The sequence below is a fragment of the Genypterus blacodes genome, unplaced genomic scaffold (assembly GCF_046128005.1).
Source record: "Genypterus blacodes isolate CSIRO-AG114 ecotype Tasmania unplaced genomic scaffold, CSIRO-AGI_Gbla_v1 ptg000012l_1, whole genome shotgun sequence".
NCBI lineage: Eukaryota > Metazoa > Chordata > Actinopteri > Ophidiiformes > Ophidiidae > Genypterus > Genypterus blacodes.
The window spans coordinates 4,985,175-5,000,479 of record NW_027466826.1 but is presented as its reverse complement, the minus strand read 5'-3'; the positions used below and the strand labels follow the sequence as shown (position 1 = coordinate 5,000,479).

Genomic DNA, 15,305 nt, shown 5'->3' with positions numbered 1-15,305 from the left:
TAAGACTAGTCCGTCCTGATCAAGGGCTGCCATTCAGAGGCCCGATCAATTAAAGCTCCCCAGCCTTAAGCCTCCAGCTGCTTGTTTTGCCAGGTAATGCTACACGCTTTGCATCCCAATAAGATCCAGCGTGACGACTAAACTAGAAGCATTTATTCACAACAGGGCACTTCTTATCTACTCACGTACTTGCTCACGTGACTTTGATCAAAAGCCTGTTTCACAGTTGAGATAACGACGGGTAGCGTTGAGCATTTAGTTATATCATTACTTCGTACACTAAACGCGATAACTTCTTGTACGATAAAGTAATAAAAGTCCACACGTATCTGAGCGGCGGTGCCTTACATTATAGTATATTATAGTATATACATGTAACTGCTGTAGTTATAAGTTGTTTGTTTGTAAGAGGGGTTAAGGTGTTAGCTAAAGACCAAAGCCAATGTTGACGTTAGCGAGCCGCAGCAATAACGCGTTGTAGTATGTTAACTAAACAACATAAGTACCGCTAAACACACCAAAAGTGACCGACTGACTTTCCACCACTCGGCAAAGCGATTATACAGCCCCATTATTGCTTACCAATAGTATGAAGGTGAAAATAGACCATCCGAGCACAGACTCGGAGATCAGCGACTGAGCCGCCATCTTCACTTCCTGTAATAACAAAACCACGTGTTTCAAATGACGTCACAGTGGAGGAGGGAGACCAGCTGCCCCGACTTCTCTGCAGGAAGTGTTGAAATGTAGCGACACAGCTGAAAACCGCAGGGTTGTAATTGTCTGTTCAGCGTGACAAGACCTTTAGTGAACTACCGAACTGAATGTCTAACATTTCACTACAGTTTAACATAGAATTATTGACAATATACAGTACAAATAAGACAGAGAGAAAGAGGTTATCCCAATGGAAAAAGTTTATTTTAGGAGTGACATTCATTATTTTTCATCATGATATTCATTCAAGTCATAAATGATATTTAAGATAAAAGCACACAGAGAATAGCAAAATTATTTATCCCTTTCCATTTGTGGAAATGTACAAATTTACTGTGTCGATTGATAAACACCAGTGTCTTTAGAAATCCATTTAGAGTCATTACATTACATTACATTACGATCATTTGGCAGACGCTTTTATCCAAAGCGACTTACATTACATTATATTACCACCCTTCGCAGAGGGGGGAGCAATTGAGGGTTCGGTGCCTTGCTCAGGGGCACCTCGGCAGGGACTCGAACCGGCAACCCCCCGGTTCGTAAGCAGAAGCTCTACCCACTCGACTACTGCCTGAAAGGACTCAGTAGTCGAGGCATATCCCTATGCCTCGACTACTGAGTCCTTTCCGACTTCGTCCATCTTTACAATTCTTATGTTAACGTTTCCTGAAATCTACTTTGATCTTTGATCTATTATTCCCATTAGCCTTTGTGATTGTGTCTGGAAGTGGCCTTACATGTTGTCGCAAACTACACAGGCCTCACCACTAATCACAGATCTAACAATGTAAATTATTTCTGACATCAAAATATGACAAACATGAATCCAAGTCCAAATGCATCAGAACTACAGACAAAATAGTAGCGTTTAAAACAACTACTTAAAAAAAGTATGGCTTCACTACTTGAGTACCATCAGCACCATTTACTTACAATTCTGCAGGAAAATCATAGTTCTGAGGCATTCATATCCAGGGAGACTTAGTTGTGTTTATAGATCATAGAAAAAAACATGTAATAAGCCTACACGTTATTTTAACAATGGATCCAATCTTGGGGGAAGTGATCTTTTAATGTTTTTTATCATCATAATACAGCAATTTCATTATAATATGGTGTAATCCTACAGTGGGATATTGTACATTAGAGGTTGGTAAGTAGCCTGCTACTGATAAATCACTTTAATCTGGCTGTGACAGGAATAACAAGAGGCTGAATCCTGGAAAGGTCTGTCATATATATTACCTTGGATTTTAACTTGACAGATTAAACACAAATGTAAAGTGTGTGTACATTTGCATATCTCATATGTATCATACTCACATGCATTAGTTGTTATTGATAACCTTCATAACCTTTGAGATGTATGTAACATGTGTATGATGCATAGGAATGTTAGCCTAGCTCAACCCATATTCCCTTTAGAGCATGTTACTCTGAATTATTTAGTTATAGACGATCATAATTATTACGTTTTTGGGACAACACACAAAGAACAATTATGGGATATTTTTGCTGATGGTGCACACCCACACTCTGGGGCCCAAGCTTGTCTGACTTATTGAGCCCATTGCTGTACCTCCCAGTACGCAGTGAAACTCCTCCAGTTCATTTAGCTGTTAAATAGTAGAAGTAGGTCATTGGAAATTCGGGTGCAGTGCACCTGTAGAAGCAGCTCCATGTGCAGAGCATATCATTGGGGTAATATTTGCTATTAATTATCCACCGCAGAGGCCCACACTTGCACCACAAGCTATGTTTTCAGTGCTGAAGTTATTCCCTAAGCTTATGTGATGGTGTATTTCTAGTGGATATCAATATTGTTAATGAGCAAATGCAAAATCTTGACTTCAGTGCTGCCCTTTTGCGCAGAGGGACACACTCCTCAATTGCCTTTTTAGTTTTTACTGCTTTCCTTTAAATTTAGGCTACATTTTTCATTGTGGTTTGATTCTCTTACTGTATTTGTCCCTTCTCTTTTGATGATGAAGATTTCTTGGGCTAGGTTATCATCTAATAACCTAAATTAAAAAATGTTGCAATTCAGTTACCTAAAATTGTATATCAGCACACAAATAATGCTTTATGAGCTCTACCTGATTGTTATATAGTTCTGCTGTTAGTTCATAAACTTGAGGAACAGAAACTGGTGGGTCTAGGAATCTGTTTTAAAACTTTATTATTGAAATCACAAAACGCATCAGTAGGAAAATGACTCATGCTTTCTTTGAACACTGAGCTTCTCTTTCTTCTCTTCAGCAGGGGACCAAAACTTACGGAGCACTGAGACATTACAATAGGCATTCATCTTGCTTTTTGGTGCATGGCAAGACTACACTGCAACTTCAGTTCTTCTACATTTCTTCTTGCACTCCATGGTATCTTGATAGAGATACTTTGTACCACTGTTACAAGCATGCTGTGTTAAAAAGGTCTGATCTATTTGGGATTCTCTCTGACACTGACAGCAACATAAATTCACCTTTTCTATTCAAGGCTGGGAAACCTGTTGTATATATAATTCATACAGAATATGCACTCTCTTTATATTGGGGAATAGGTCTAAATGGAATGAAAACATTGTAAGCTGATAATTACATGGTCCCAATTAGTTAGAACACTTTAAAATTCAACTCACCAAAACCAATAATCATATATTTCAACTTCATTTCTACCCTTTTCATTTTTTTAATTAAACTAATGTAATTTATTCACAACCCATAATTCACTCACAGGACCACTTAATTCATGCAACCTTTCAAAAAAGCAAATGCCTTCATCAGGCAGTTTGGCACAGTGCCACTACGCCTAAAGTCTATTAAAAAGAGCTTGATTGCTGGGGAGTCAGGAGTTGTATATGTAAATGAAAAAGTATTTTGATAGAAAACTTGATTACTTTTTTCATAATCTCACCATACTTGACTGGAGTCTTGGATTTGGTAGATCACAACTTGAATGTTAACGAATTGATCTTGGTATAGATGATGACCGTTTGCCATTCCAACCGGTTTCACACCCTCAATGCATGTACTCAACAAATATGTTAATGAGGTGGTTCCTATGTCATCATGTGTCTTGCAGTTGTGATCTAGCTGAACCTTATCCGATTAAAAAGTGTAAATTCTTAGAGTTAGAATAGTGTGAGCTTCTATGAATTTGGTGAAAATGACTTCATGACCCCCAAATAACTCCAATGTGACCCAACAAATCCCCTGGAAAAGGTGTGAACAACGCTCATGGGATAAATTCCAGTTCACTGCCTACTTTTCTCTCAGAACTGTAGAAGCTACCTGGATGAGTGGTAAAAAGTCCTGACGATTCAACAGCAAATCTAGTTGCCTTGAAATAGATCCACTGCCCTGGATGACTGAGAAGCTTTGTGGACACCTGTGTTAGAAATTTCGGGGGAGCTCATGTGTATGACAACACAGACAGTGATGTACATTTGACCAGTTTGACCAGTTTGTTGAGCTGCAGTGCATTCATCCATATTCATTGCCTCAATATCCTGCGCAGGGTTGCAGGGAGCTTGAGCAGCTGTGCAGTAGACACAGAGGCAGAGTACACCGTATTCGATGCCATTCAAACGTATGTATTTTTTAAGCGCTTTTCACACAATACACACATTTAAAGGGAGCGAGAGAGGGGGAGAGATTCCTTATGAGATCAATAAAATGAATCAGCGACATAGAGAAGAGAAGGACATTCAGTATACAGCATATATCTTGTAATATGATTTGAATTTGTGGTGCCCAGAGGATGGAAAAGAGAAGTAATGAAGAATCGTAAGTAACGAAGGACTTGAATTGTATTTGAAAATAAAAATATTTGCAATACATAAAGCTACATTCAACACGCAAATTTCCCTTTGCTGTTGCAGCACTAAAGCTATTCTTGCGACAACAAAACAATACTGTGACAAGGTCAGGCATCTACATAGTACAGTGGAAAAATAAAGGATTTTATAGTCAAATCGAGCTCTCTTCCACGCCTTTGAATGGACATGCAAACTCGGGGAAAATGTCACAGGTCTGCAAAACAAAGTTTAGTGAAATGTTCGCCTCGTCGTCTCCTCTCCAAAATGCTCAAATGCACAGCTCCACAGCACAAACAAAGACTTTTATCAGTGCAATTCTGGGGCGACTTTGGCAGGGTTCAAGTGGACTCCATGGATTCCATCACATCTTGCAGCCAAGGATCTGACTGAACACAAAAGTCAGCAACAAACATGGGATTACAGGGCTGCTGCACTGCAGTGTTCCTATTGTGATAAGATAAGACCCACAGGGTGCCATTTGATGTTCACTGTCTGTCTCTACATCCTTGAATGAATCAATAGAATAAAAACATTGAGTTAAAAGTCTAATAAAAAGCTATCTGAAATATATATTATCGGTTGTTGTAAAAACTGGCATCCCCAATTTTGTACGCAAGGATCGCAATCCCTTTTAGTAGAAGAGTAGATAGTACATTGAAGATTCAACCATTTCAGTTTGATGTTTGCAATGACAAAAATAAAATCATAAAGGAATCTGAATAAAGGATATAAAGGTTTCCTAAAGGGGCAAATTTAAAGTTAATTAAACAGATGAATGAAACTGGTAGCCAGTGGAGTTCAGCTGATAGTGGAGTTATGTGGTGCTTTTTTTCGGGAGTTTTTGTCAGGAGTCTGGCAGCAGAGTTTTTGAACAACTTCTAGCTTCTCAATCATTAATTTTTACCAAGGTGAAAAGTGCACTGCAGTCATCTTAAGCTGCAGGGGATGGAAGTATGGATCCTTTGCAATGTTTCTAAGATGGAAGAAGGCTGTTTTGGTTTTGGTTCAGTCCAGTGACTTGCAGTGAGGTCAATGGCTGGTGAGGCACTGGCTATTATCAGAGCCATGATACAGGTCACTCACATACAGGTAAGGTACGTATTTGATTCATGTTTTAAAGGCAAATAAAGCTCCAACTATTCGTACTTACTTACTTAACGCATTTACCTGTAAATGAAGTCCATTTGCCTATCCTCCTGAACAAAGATGTCAGTGCTTTGTTGTAGCTGGTATAGTGAGCACCAGCTAGAGGAAGTTGCCTCAGGTGCCATCTGCATCAGATCCTTCTGGGCCAAAGGGATGAAAAGCTATCAAGGTGGTTTTGCAAAATCCCTTCATCTAACAAATTCAAAGCACCTTGCATATTTTGATAGGCCTTGCAGTTTGGTCTGGTGAAATGAAATTTTGTGTAATCTACCAAACCAGGCATTGGTTCACCGAAATGATCAAACCTAGCTTTCATTTGAACACTGATAAAACATTATTTTCCTCTCCTCTCTGATCAGCTGTTTACTTTGGGCATTGTCTGTCAGGTCAAGTGTGATGGATTTCTGCTCAAATCGAGAGAGCTCTCGTCGCTGGCATTCAACAACTCCCATTGTGTTGAGTAATCGCACACAGCAAAACCCAAGGTCCATTACTTTATTTTGCAGCACATGAAAGAGAGCATCGGTTTCATTGAAAATGCCCTCAGATGCCATTATGAAGAAGCAGGTTGAAGCTTTTCACAGCCAGAGATTATATCTGGTGCCAACATCATGGTGTCATTGTCCCAACCATCATTGTCTACATCAACTGCATCAAATGAGCCTGCATTAATCTTCTCTTTGATATACTTTCTAATAACATTACCGACTGCTTCGATTCAATTCCGTATTGTGCTTGACAAGACAGAAACCGCAGTGGATGGTTTCAAATGTCTAGCTTCAGTTTTCACCTTTCTTGTTTAAGCATGTATATCTCTGCATGGCTGCCACGATTAGAAACGCTTGAAAATCAGGAATTCCATTGTTCATCACCCCCTGTTTTGATTGAAAGTCAAAGTTTTTCTAGCTAATGTGGAGGGAGAGTGAACTCAAGATCATACAGTCGACATAAAACTGCACCATAGACATACCTGAAATAAGTTACCTGGACTATGGGAAGCATTATTTCTTATCACTTTTCATAATAGCTGTTTTCATTGCAGTATGTCAGAATACACCTGGATTTGTTTCTTCTGATTTTACATCAGGAATCATTGATCCAGTGATCCTTTCGGTCATGGATCCAAGTAAGAGAATGTTTGTCTTGTCATTTCTGCTCATACAAATGTGAAATGCAGACAGGTGGGCTGAGAGTGAGCTTAAACCATTAGGTTCAGCAGAAGGCAGCTTCCTTGTCCCACAACAATTCAAATGAACTTATGGCCACCAAGGATAACACAGTATTTCCTTCTCTGCCTTAGATGATTTTGAGAAAATTGTGATCAACAGAGTCAAATGCACATCTCAGATCTAGAAGAACTGAACCTGAGACCTTATCTGTGTCTGTATTTAGTCTCAGATCACTGACTCTTTTCATGAGAGCCGTTTCCGTGATGTCGTTCTCCCTGAAACCTGACTGGAATTTCTCTCAAATATTATTTGCTTGTAAGGCAACTGCTTGTTTGCGACTTGTTTGAAGACCACATTTTAAATAACCTTGCTTATAAGGAAGGTTAAGTATGGGTCTGGAAATGTTTAGTTTGTTTGTTTCTCCTAATCAATATTTAATTGCCTTAATTGAGGCAGTTTTGAATGAGCTAGGAAGAACGGCAGTTCCAATGGTTTGGAACTGTAGAAAACAAAACCCTGGAGCTTCCACTATTTTCAGTACCAGAGAAAAAGTCTCAGAAGCAGAAGCACTACTTCTAGCAGTTTGTTATGAGCAGTAATGTTGTCCTTATATATGCTGATGGACATTTTTCTCTGTTTCCTTTCAGGTGCCTTAGACATCCTCTTCAAGCCAAGAAGGTACATGTTTTCCTCTTGTGTCTTCCTGGTGTGAGCCCACTGTGATCACCTCCAATTCACTGATAGACAGATGTAACACAGAATTCTGTGAGTCACACACTGTATATTACTTTAATGCAACATCATTCCTGTCAGAAGGATTTTGTTAACATTAAAGGCTGCATAGTGACATTTTTATTTCAATTACTTGTTCATAACATTTCAAGACTTGAGTATGGCAGTTCTTTGTGAGGTTTGCTGTTTCTTGATTTAGCTCCTAGTCGAAGTTTGGTCCAAACCACAGAGTAATTGGATCTCTATCAAAGAGTTTCAGAGAGCTTAACCTGTGACTGATTTTCTTTCATTACTTTTCAATAGATGGGTCATTTATATGATCTTATTTCAACTTGACCACACAGTAATTGAATATTGCTGCAGGTTAAACTGTCGTGTTATTGTATCTTTTCTCCTTATTTTTTTTGTGGTAGCTTTAATGCCCAGGTGGGCACTCAGAAATGATGAATGAGCCTCCTTAATGGCTTTTTATGTGCACATGAAAGGTACACATCAGTGGTTAATGTCTGCTGAGCGATTAGTAACACGCTGTATGCTGTCTTTGTGGAGTGCTTTTCCATATGTCAGCTCTCTAAATGATGTTGCTGAAAGGACAGGTGTTTGCTTTAAAATCTCCTCAACAATAGTGATTTTAATGGCATAATGAAGAGTAAGGCTATACTTATTAGCCTCTGTGTACTCTTGCCAAACAACCACTTGCCTAAAAACAATAATGATGGCTTAAAATATACAAATATGATTAAACACACACTCCCACGCACAGAAGGGAAATAGAACAAGGAGAAAATTCTCTTTGAGAGGGGGTTATTCTTTGTCTGTAATGTAATTTTCCTTTTAAAAACATTTACTTTTCATTCACTGTATTTGTGCAACCATATGCACCTGTGTATAAGAAGGTCACTGGGTTTATCAACTAAGGTTTTATGGTTTTCATGAGTTTCATGAAACCATTTAACATGTATCCGCATTTGTTTCTTGCGTTTTCTATTTTAATTCTTTAAAATATGCTCACCTTCAAATGACCATTAAAGTGGTTTATGATGGCGTTGTAATCGTTATACAAATAAATCGAATGCCATTGAAGCATTCAAGATCAGGCAGATATCCGATAATTGTATGCGCAATGTCATGTAAAGTGTTTGCTTCAATAAAAACAAATAGCAAAAAAAAAGAAAAGATCAGGCAGATAATGGATCGGAAAGACATAATACTGATAAACATGTTGAGTAGAAGATGCCGCAGTATGAGTATCTGATGTTCCACACATATTTGTACGCACATTCTTCTCTGCATGGCTTTCTTACATATAAAGATCACTAATTTTGTGACTTAGTGAAGTGATATCATTTCTCTTATGGTGAGAGAGAATCATGAGCAGGCCATACAGGGCACATGGAACAACTAAAACTCGCTATACAGCTACACTGTATCAACAGGAAGTCATGAATATTGTGGCGAGGAACAGATCTTGCAAGATCGATATACAATAAATGTGTCCCATATATCACCATCTTCAGCACAGTAGAGTAACTCAGACCAACACTAAAATCCTCCACTCTGTCATTAGTTTTGGAAAAATGTGTGGAGAACTGGAAAATACTGTAGCTCAAGTGTCCTGAAAGGCAGCGGCACAACCTGAGACATGAAAATGCTAACTATTGAAATTCAGGTTCATTACCTAGATGTGAATGTGCGGAATTGTGCAATGTTTAATAATGCACACTTAAAAAACAAACAGCAATTATATCAAGACATAAATGTAACCATTTTAGTTTTGGCACATGTCCTAGACAAATGCATTTGAGACGCTACAATTCTGGATGTAGGCTGCATTAAAGCAATGCAAATGCAAAGAATTATACAGTACGCCATATTGCCCCATATATCTTACTGTGAATTATCCACATGGAATATGCATATTGACATCTTTGACTTGAGTGATGGAAACACTAACGAGAGTACCCAAGTACCCAACTGCAGAGAGGAGACCAGTTACCCATACTGAGTGTGTAGACATCCTGGACAACCACTTAGGTGTAGATGAATGAATAAATGGACTAATAAATGAATGAATGAGGGAATTTTAATTTTTGCAAAACTTGATGTTCACACCAAATCAGTAGAAAGCAGCCCCTTGTGGTAAAGAGACTGTGATGAAAACCAACATGACCAACATAACCAACATGATGTTTTTACTTCAATGTAGTTGCATGTAAGATTAATACTGCTGTTACCTGTATTAGCTTGCTGTGTCTGACATATTTTCTGGTATGTTATCATACTGGCCCTCTCACAAAGTCGAATGTCAGCCTCTCAGCGTAGACTCAGGAACTCCGAAATGTGTAGGTTACATTTTAAATACAAAGTGTCACCTGAATATGAGCAATGACTCTGAACATTGTTTTGTTCAGTGTCATGTTCAGACTTTGAAAAGGACACAGATCAAATTCGCTAAAAGGTCATTTTGTGGCTTGAGAGCTTGGATTTTTTTCCCCAACTAATGTCAGAATGGCACAAAATGTGTAAATGTAAAATCTTGAAGTCTGAATAAGCATGACAGCCCCTTACTCCGTGCCCCCTCTTACCTGTTATCTGTCTTTCCACTAAGACATCCGAATAGCCTAATAAAGCTGAAATGCCATGAAAATAATCTTTTAAAGGGCGGTTCTTAACTAGTCCCAGAGCAGTTATTCTCCAGAGGGAGACGTTTATGTAAATCAGCTCATTTCCAGTGTAATTTTCTTGCATTTTTGACCATTAACATACAAAATGCAATCCATTTAATAGACTATACACAACCAAATGCAATCTGACATTTCACTACTGTGGAAGGCTAAAATATTACCATAACACAAGTTCATTCATAACAATTTATAAGAGGTGTGGAAACTACTAAGTTAAGGTGTTAACAATTCTTAAATCATCCAATATTTTATATGCAGCTAAGCTGTGTTTTCATATTTGTGAGTTGAGTTATGTGCTTCTAATTTTAATTTCGGTATTCAACAGGCAGCTAAAAGGCAAATTTATTCTTCAGTTGGAATCAGTCGTAATTTATGCAGTATGTAATCAGAATGTCAGTGTGTGTTTGGCACCAAATAGGTAACCAAAGTTTAGTTTTTAGAAGAAAGAGATGAGGTGAATTCATAACCCTGACACATGCCAGCATACTGCCATTTTAGCCACTATGCCTTTTCATACTGTTGTTACTAGATCCCCAGTGGATCAATAGGTTGAGTGGCCCATTTGGAAAAGACATACTAATGCACTACAGTCTATGCTTGATTGACGTTATGAATGCAGACATTAGGTTATGCTGAATGGAACTGTGTTTGGTATTTATGTTTACCGCCATTTTCAGTGACATTCTGAAAGAAAACCTTTATCTGAGGGGGCATTTTATTTCTGTCAAAATGTCTCTAACTAAAAATATAGTTAAAAGCATCACATATTTGCATGATATCTGGTTTGCTTAATAGTAACTTTACAGTAATGGATGGATGAACCAAAGTCATATAGTTTGAAATGTGAATAGCAGTGAACAGCAGCAGTTTTTGCACTTATTCAGAGAAAACAATGAAACATCAAAAATAAAATGCTCAAACACAAACACGGTACAGACTTACTTTCAGAAGTCAAAAGTGTAATTAAACTGTGTTGCCGTGACATTGTGTTATGACTTTATGGAGCAGAGCAAACACTTAGATGTCCTTGAATGCTCAGAAATGACCAACATAAACTGCTGAAGGGCATATGTTGAACATTGTGATACGATTTCATTAATTCATGGCTATAGTGCAACCTTGTCTCCAAGAATTCTTCATCAGCAATGTTTCTGCAGTGAGTGTGTTCAGTGCCAGTGCATTACATTGATCAGTATGAATCACATTTAATACCAATAGCTGGAATGGATTTGTTTTTACTTTATTTAAAGGTGTTTTTAGCTGACTGTAACCTTAAAAAGCCCTTAATAGTATAGTTGCAATATTTGTAACATAGGGGCGGCAGTAGCTCAGTCCATAGGGGACTCGGCTTGGGAATCGGAAACTAGCCGGTTCGAGTCCCCTGTGGACCAAAACAACGTGGACTGGCAGCTGAAGAGTTGCCACTTTGCCTCCAGGCCAGTGCCGAGGAGCAAGGCACCGAACCCCAACCTTCTCCACAGGCGCTGGCTGCAGGCTGCAGGCTGCCCTGCGATGCCCCCTGCAGTGCATGTGTGTGTGTGTGTGTGTGTAGGAGGGGTCCCAAACTTCAGATGTCTATGATTGCATTGTGTGAAAAACTGCATATAATGTGGATGCATGTATTTGAAGCCCCTTTTCCCAAGGGTTGAGATAAATAAAGGTTGTTGTTGTTGTTCTTCTTCTTCTAATATTGAAGGAAAGACATTGTGAGTGAAGGATTTGAAGGGTTAATATATGTAAAGAACTGGAGAAAAAAAAAATTGATGATAACATTTTTCCAGCATGAGTAAGTATTAATTCATTTATATATACAGTACAACACTAATGGGGAACTCCATTATTGCATCTGGGATTTGCCGACCAAACTTGTAGACTTGAACTTGTATGCGTAAGTGTTGTATATGAAAATGGGGAGCAGTGATCCCTTGATGCATGTCAGCAGGGAATTTGAAGCAGAGGCTGTTTTTAAGTAAAGGCGTCCACTTTGTGTCTAAATGAATCCACAGCAGATGACAGGACGGTTGGTGTTATTGAAATGGACAATGATAACACTTTGGCAAATTTGTCTTTCTACTCAACCGAACAATTTTCTGTTGGGAGAGCAGTAATTAAACTGCCAGTGCCGAAACTGCATATTAATACAAATAAATCTTAAGATAAAAGCAAAGAATCATTTATCAACACATATCAAGTCTTTGTACACATTGTTGCATGTCTCTTTGTCATCAAGACATTTTCAATCTCTTGCTTTCTTCCTTTCTTCATGCCACTATATACACATGTCAGTGTGGTGAAGGGGAGGGTGCATTAAAATCATCTGTCTAAACATTTCCCTGTGTGGAGCCAGAACACCTGTTTCTGTGGGCTCACAGTGTATTGGTGTGATGTTACAACACAATCCTCAGGGGACACTACCTGTGCTTTAACCTTCAGATTCATTATTTCCCTCTCTTTTCAATAACACCTTTTACTACAAAAAAAAAACAAGATGGATTATGGAATCTTTCATGACACATTTGACCTACAATCCCTTTTGAATAATGAATAAACTGCAAGAAAGCTATACTACAATGACTTGACTGCTTAAAAAAAAACATGTTTAAAGTAGAGGTTGTATAATTACGGCTATAGTGAATGTTTTGCTTCTCACACAGCAGAGCAGCAGTATTGCAACATATGACTTCTGACTAAAATAGAGGAGAGCTGCTGTCTGCTCACCTTTGATGCATAAAGCTGTCGGTTTGTTAAGTAAAACATATGTAATTGATTTGATTCAGGCTGTAATTTGATCATTAGGCAAGTTTTTGTACCTTCTCCCATATGAATACATGTTAAGATCTCAGTATTCATCTCTCGGATTAAATTGGACAATAACTTCTGTTACTGCCAGTCACCCGAAGCCTCATTAACGACAAGTTAATCCTCGTGAATTAGGGTTGTTATTCACAAATTGCGATAAGCGCACAATAGATCAAACGGTGTTTAAGATTGCACCTGGTCCTGAGAAATAAAAGCGCCTGTTTGAACTCCCGTTGAGGGGAATTTTCCCTGGAAGCTTTGAGAGTGTGTGTGTTCGTCTTGTTTGCCGAAGTCTGTGTCAGTGCATTTCAGTAATAATGACAGAAGTGGGAGGGCCACTCCGCGCAACTAATAAGGACCGCGATCAGCCTGGCGATCCCACTGTGACTTTTATTTCCAAGTCCTGGAATCCGGAATCGGACTGATAGTGATCACACATGGATTACGCTTTTCCCCTTTGTTCGCTTTTGCGTTAGAGGAAACTTTCTCGGCAACCGTAAGTACTTCAGACAGAATGCCATTTCTTGTTAGATAAAACATCCTCGGCTGAATGTACCGGCTCGTTATCCTAACATAAACCTGGAACGGACATTTATTTTTTGTTATCTCTCATCGCTGTGCAACATGAGTGTTTTTATTTTTCGAGCTTTCTAACTTATCTGCCTAACGGGACACATGAACAGGTTAGAGTGAGATTTATGAACGCGCTGCAGCGGTAAACATGTTACCGTATTTCTCGAATTATGAACACACTGCGAAATATATTGTGGATAGAAACAATATCAACGTCTTTATCGCGCGATTGTTAAAAGAAATAAAGAAATAAATAAAAATGAATCAGCCAATCAGCGATCTCCTATAGAACGACACTTCTTTGAATATTTCAAAGTCAGCTCATTGCCTCTGGTTTGGATGTAGCTGGACCGTGGAGATCCGGATGGAATAAAGTGTCCCGAGATCCCGTGTTGCCTTCACAACACTGAGATATGTGTGGTGAAAGAATGCATGCTGCTGTTTTCCATATGATTTACATCCCCGCGCTCTCTAAGCAGATGGCACTCCGCTCTTGTGTGTCACCTCGTGAACGGAAAGAACAAGTGGATAAAAGTAGAAGCGTCTTAAATCCGTCAGAAAGTCGTCAGTCATGTGAAGATGCAGTGGTTTACGGTGGCTGCATGCAGGGGGTTCAGCTGTGGGGCTGCGTGAATTGCATGCATTTGCCCCAATGACGGGAATAACGTGACGCCTTCACGCACACACAAGGAATGTGAAACCTCTGTAGTGTAACTTGTCTCAAGGCCCTTGCATGGTTGTCGCTGTAAGTGGCATGGTTACTTCATCTCCAAGCGCCATGTAAGGCCTGCATGCAAAAGTTTCGGAGAAGGCAGAAGCATGGGGATTAATCAGTGGTCAGTGGTGTGTGTGCGTGTGTGTGTTCGCGCGCGTGCGTACGTGCGTGCGTAAGGGGGGTGAGGGGGTGGGTGTCAAGAGAGTGACATTTAAGAGACAATGGAGGAAAATAACATTGGGTTGCACATTGTGAGACTTTGTAAGTTAAATTAACTTAATGTGTTGTTGTTGTTGTGCTGGTTTGTTGAGGTCAAGTTCAGTGCTCAGTTCTGTCTTCACAACTTCTCCAGTGACAATGATGAATGCACTGCAGCCTTTGTAATGGATTTACTGTTGTGGTCTTAAAAAGCCATGTTGCAATTACGGGGAAAGTACATTAAAGATTGGATTCGTTTTTATATAGATACTATCTTAAAACGTTATTGTATGTAGTATTGCTGTAGTAGTGTTGTAGAAAAACAACCTTATTTAATTATTTTAGATGACTTCAGTGTGTCCATGTGACCCTCAATGCTTCTGGAAGGGGTCTTGGATATTAAGTAATTTTTTACTTCATCATAGTTTTGCCTGACAGTATCGCCTCTGGGCCAGAAGTTACGAAAAGTACTGAATTTGAGATCAAGTTGAATATTTCATGACTTCACATTACTGACTGTGCTTTGAAGATGATATTTGAGCCAAGATGACCCTGCTGTAAAATAAATCTTTGTCTCCATTGTAATGGCATGACAATGATGCAGATGGTCTTGCTGGCAGCAGATCCACGTGGTTTGAATGATTGACTTGTAAGGTCCAGGTTTGATCTTTGCATGTTTTGTCTAAAAGTCACTGTGCAAGACACTGCTATCCTAATCTGCATCTGACAGATGAAAAGCCTAAAGGGTATTA

The 15,305-nt window shown here is 39.0% G+C and overlaps 1 protein-coding gene across 1 annotated transcript in view; it reads right to left on the bottom strand.

The window, feature by feature from the left end:
* lmbrd1 (LMBR1 domain containing 1) overlaps positions 1–665 on the bottom strand; it is a 56,607-nt gene extending 55,942 nt beyond the window's left edge. The window contains exon 1 of the mRNA XM_076165282.1: positions 583–665. Coding sequence (XP_076021397.1) covers positions 583–648 — 66 coding nt within the window. The 5' untranslated portion in view covers positions 649–665. The remainder of the gene's footprint in view (positions 1–582) is intronic.
* Between the last annotated feature and the right edge of the window lie 14,640 nt (positions 666–15,305).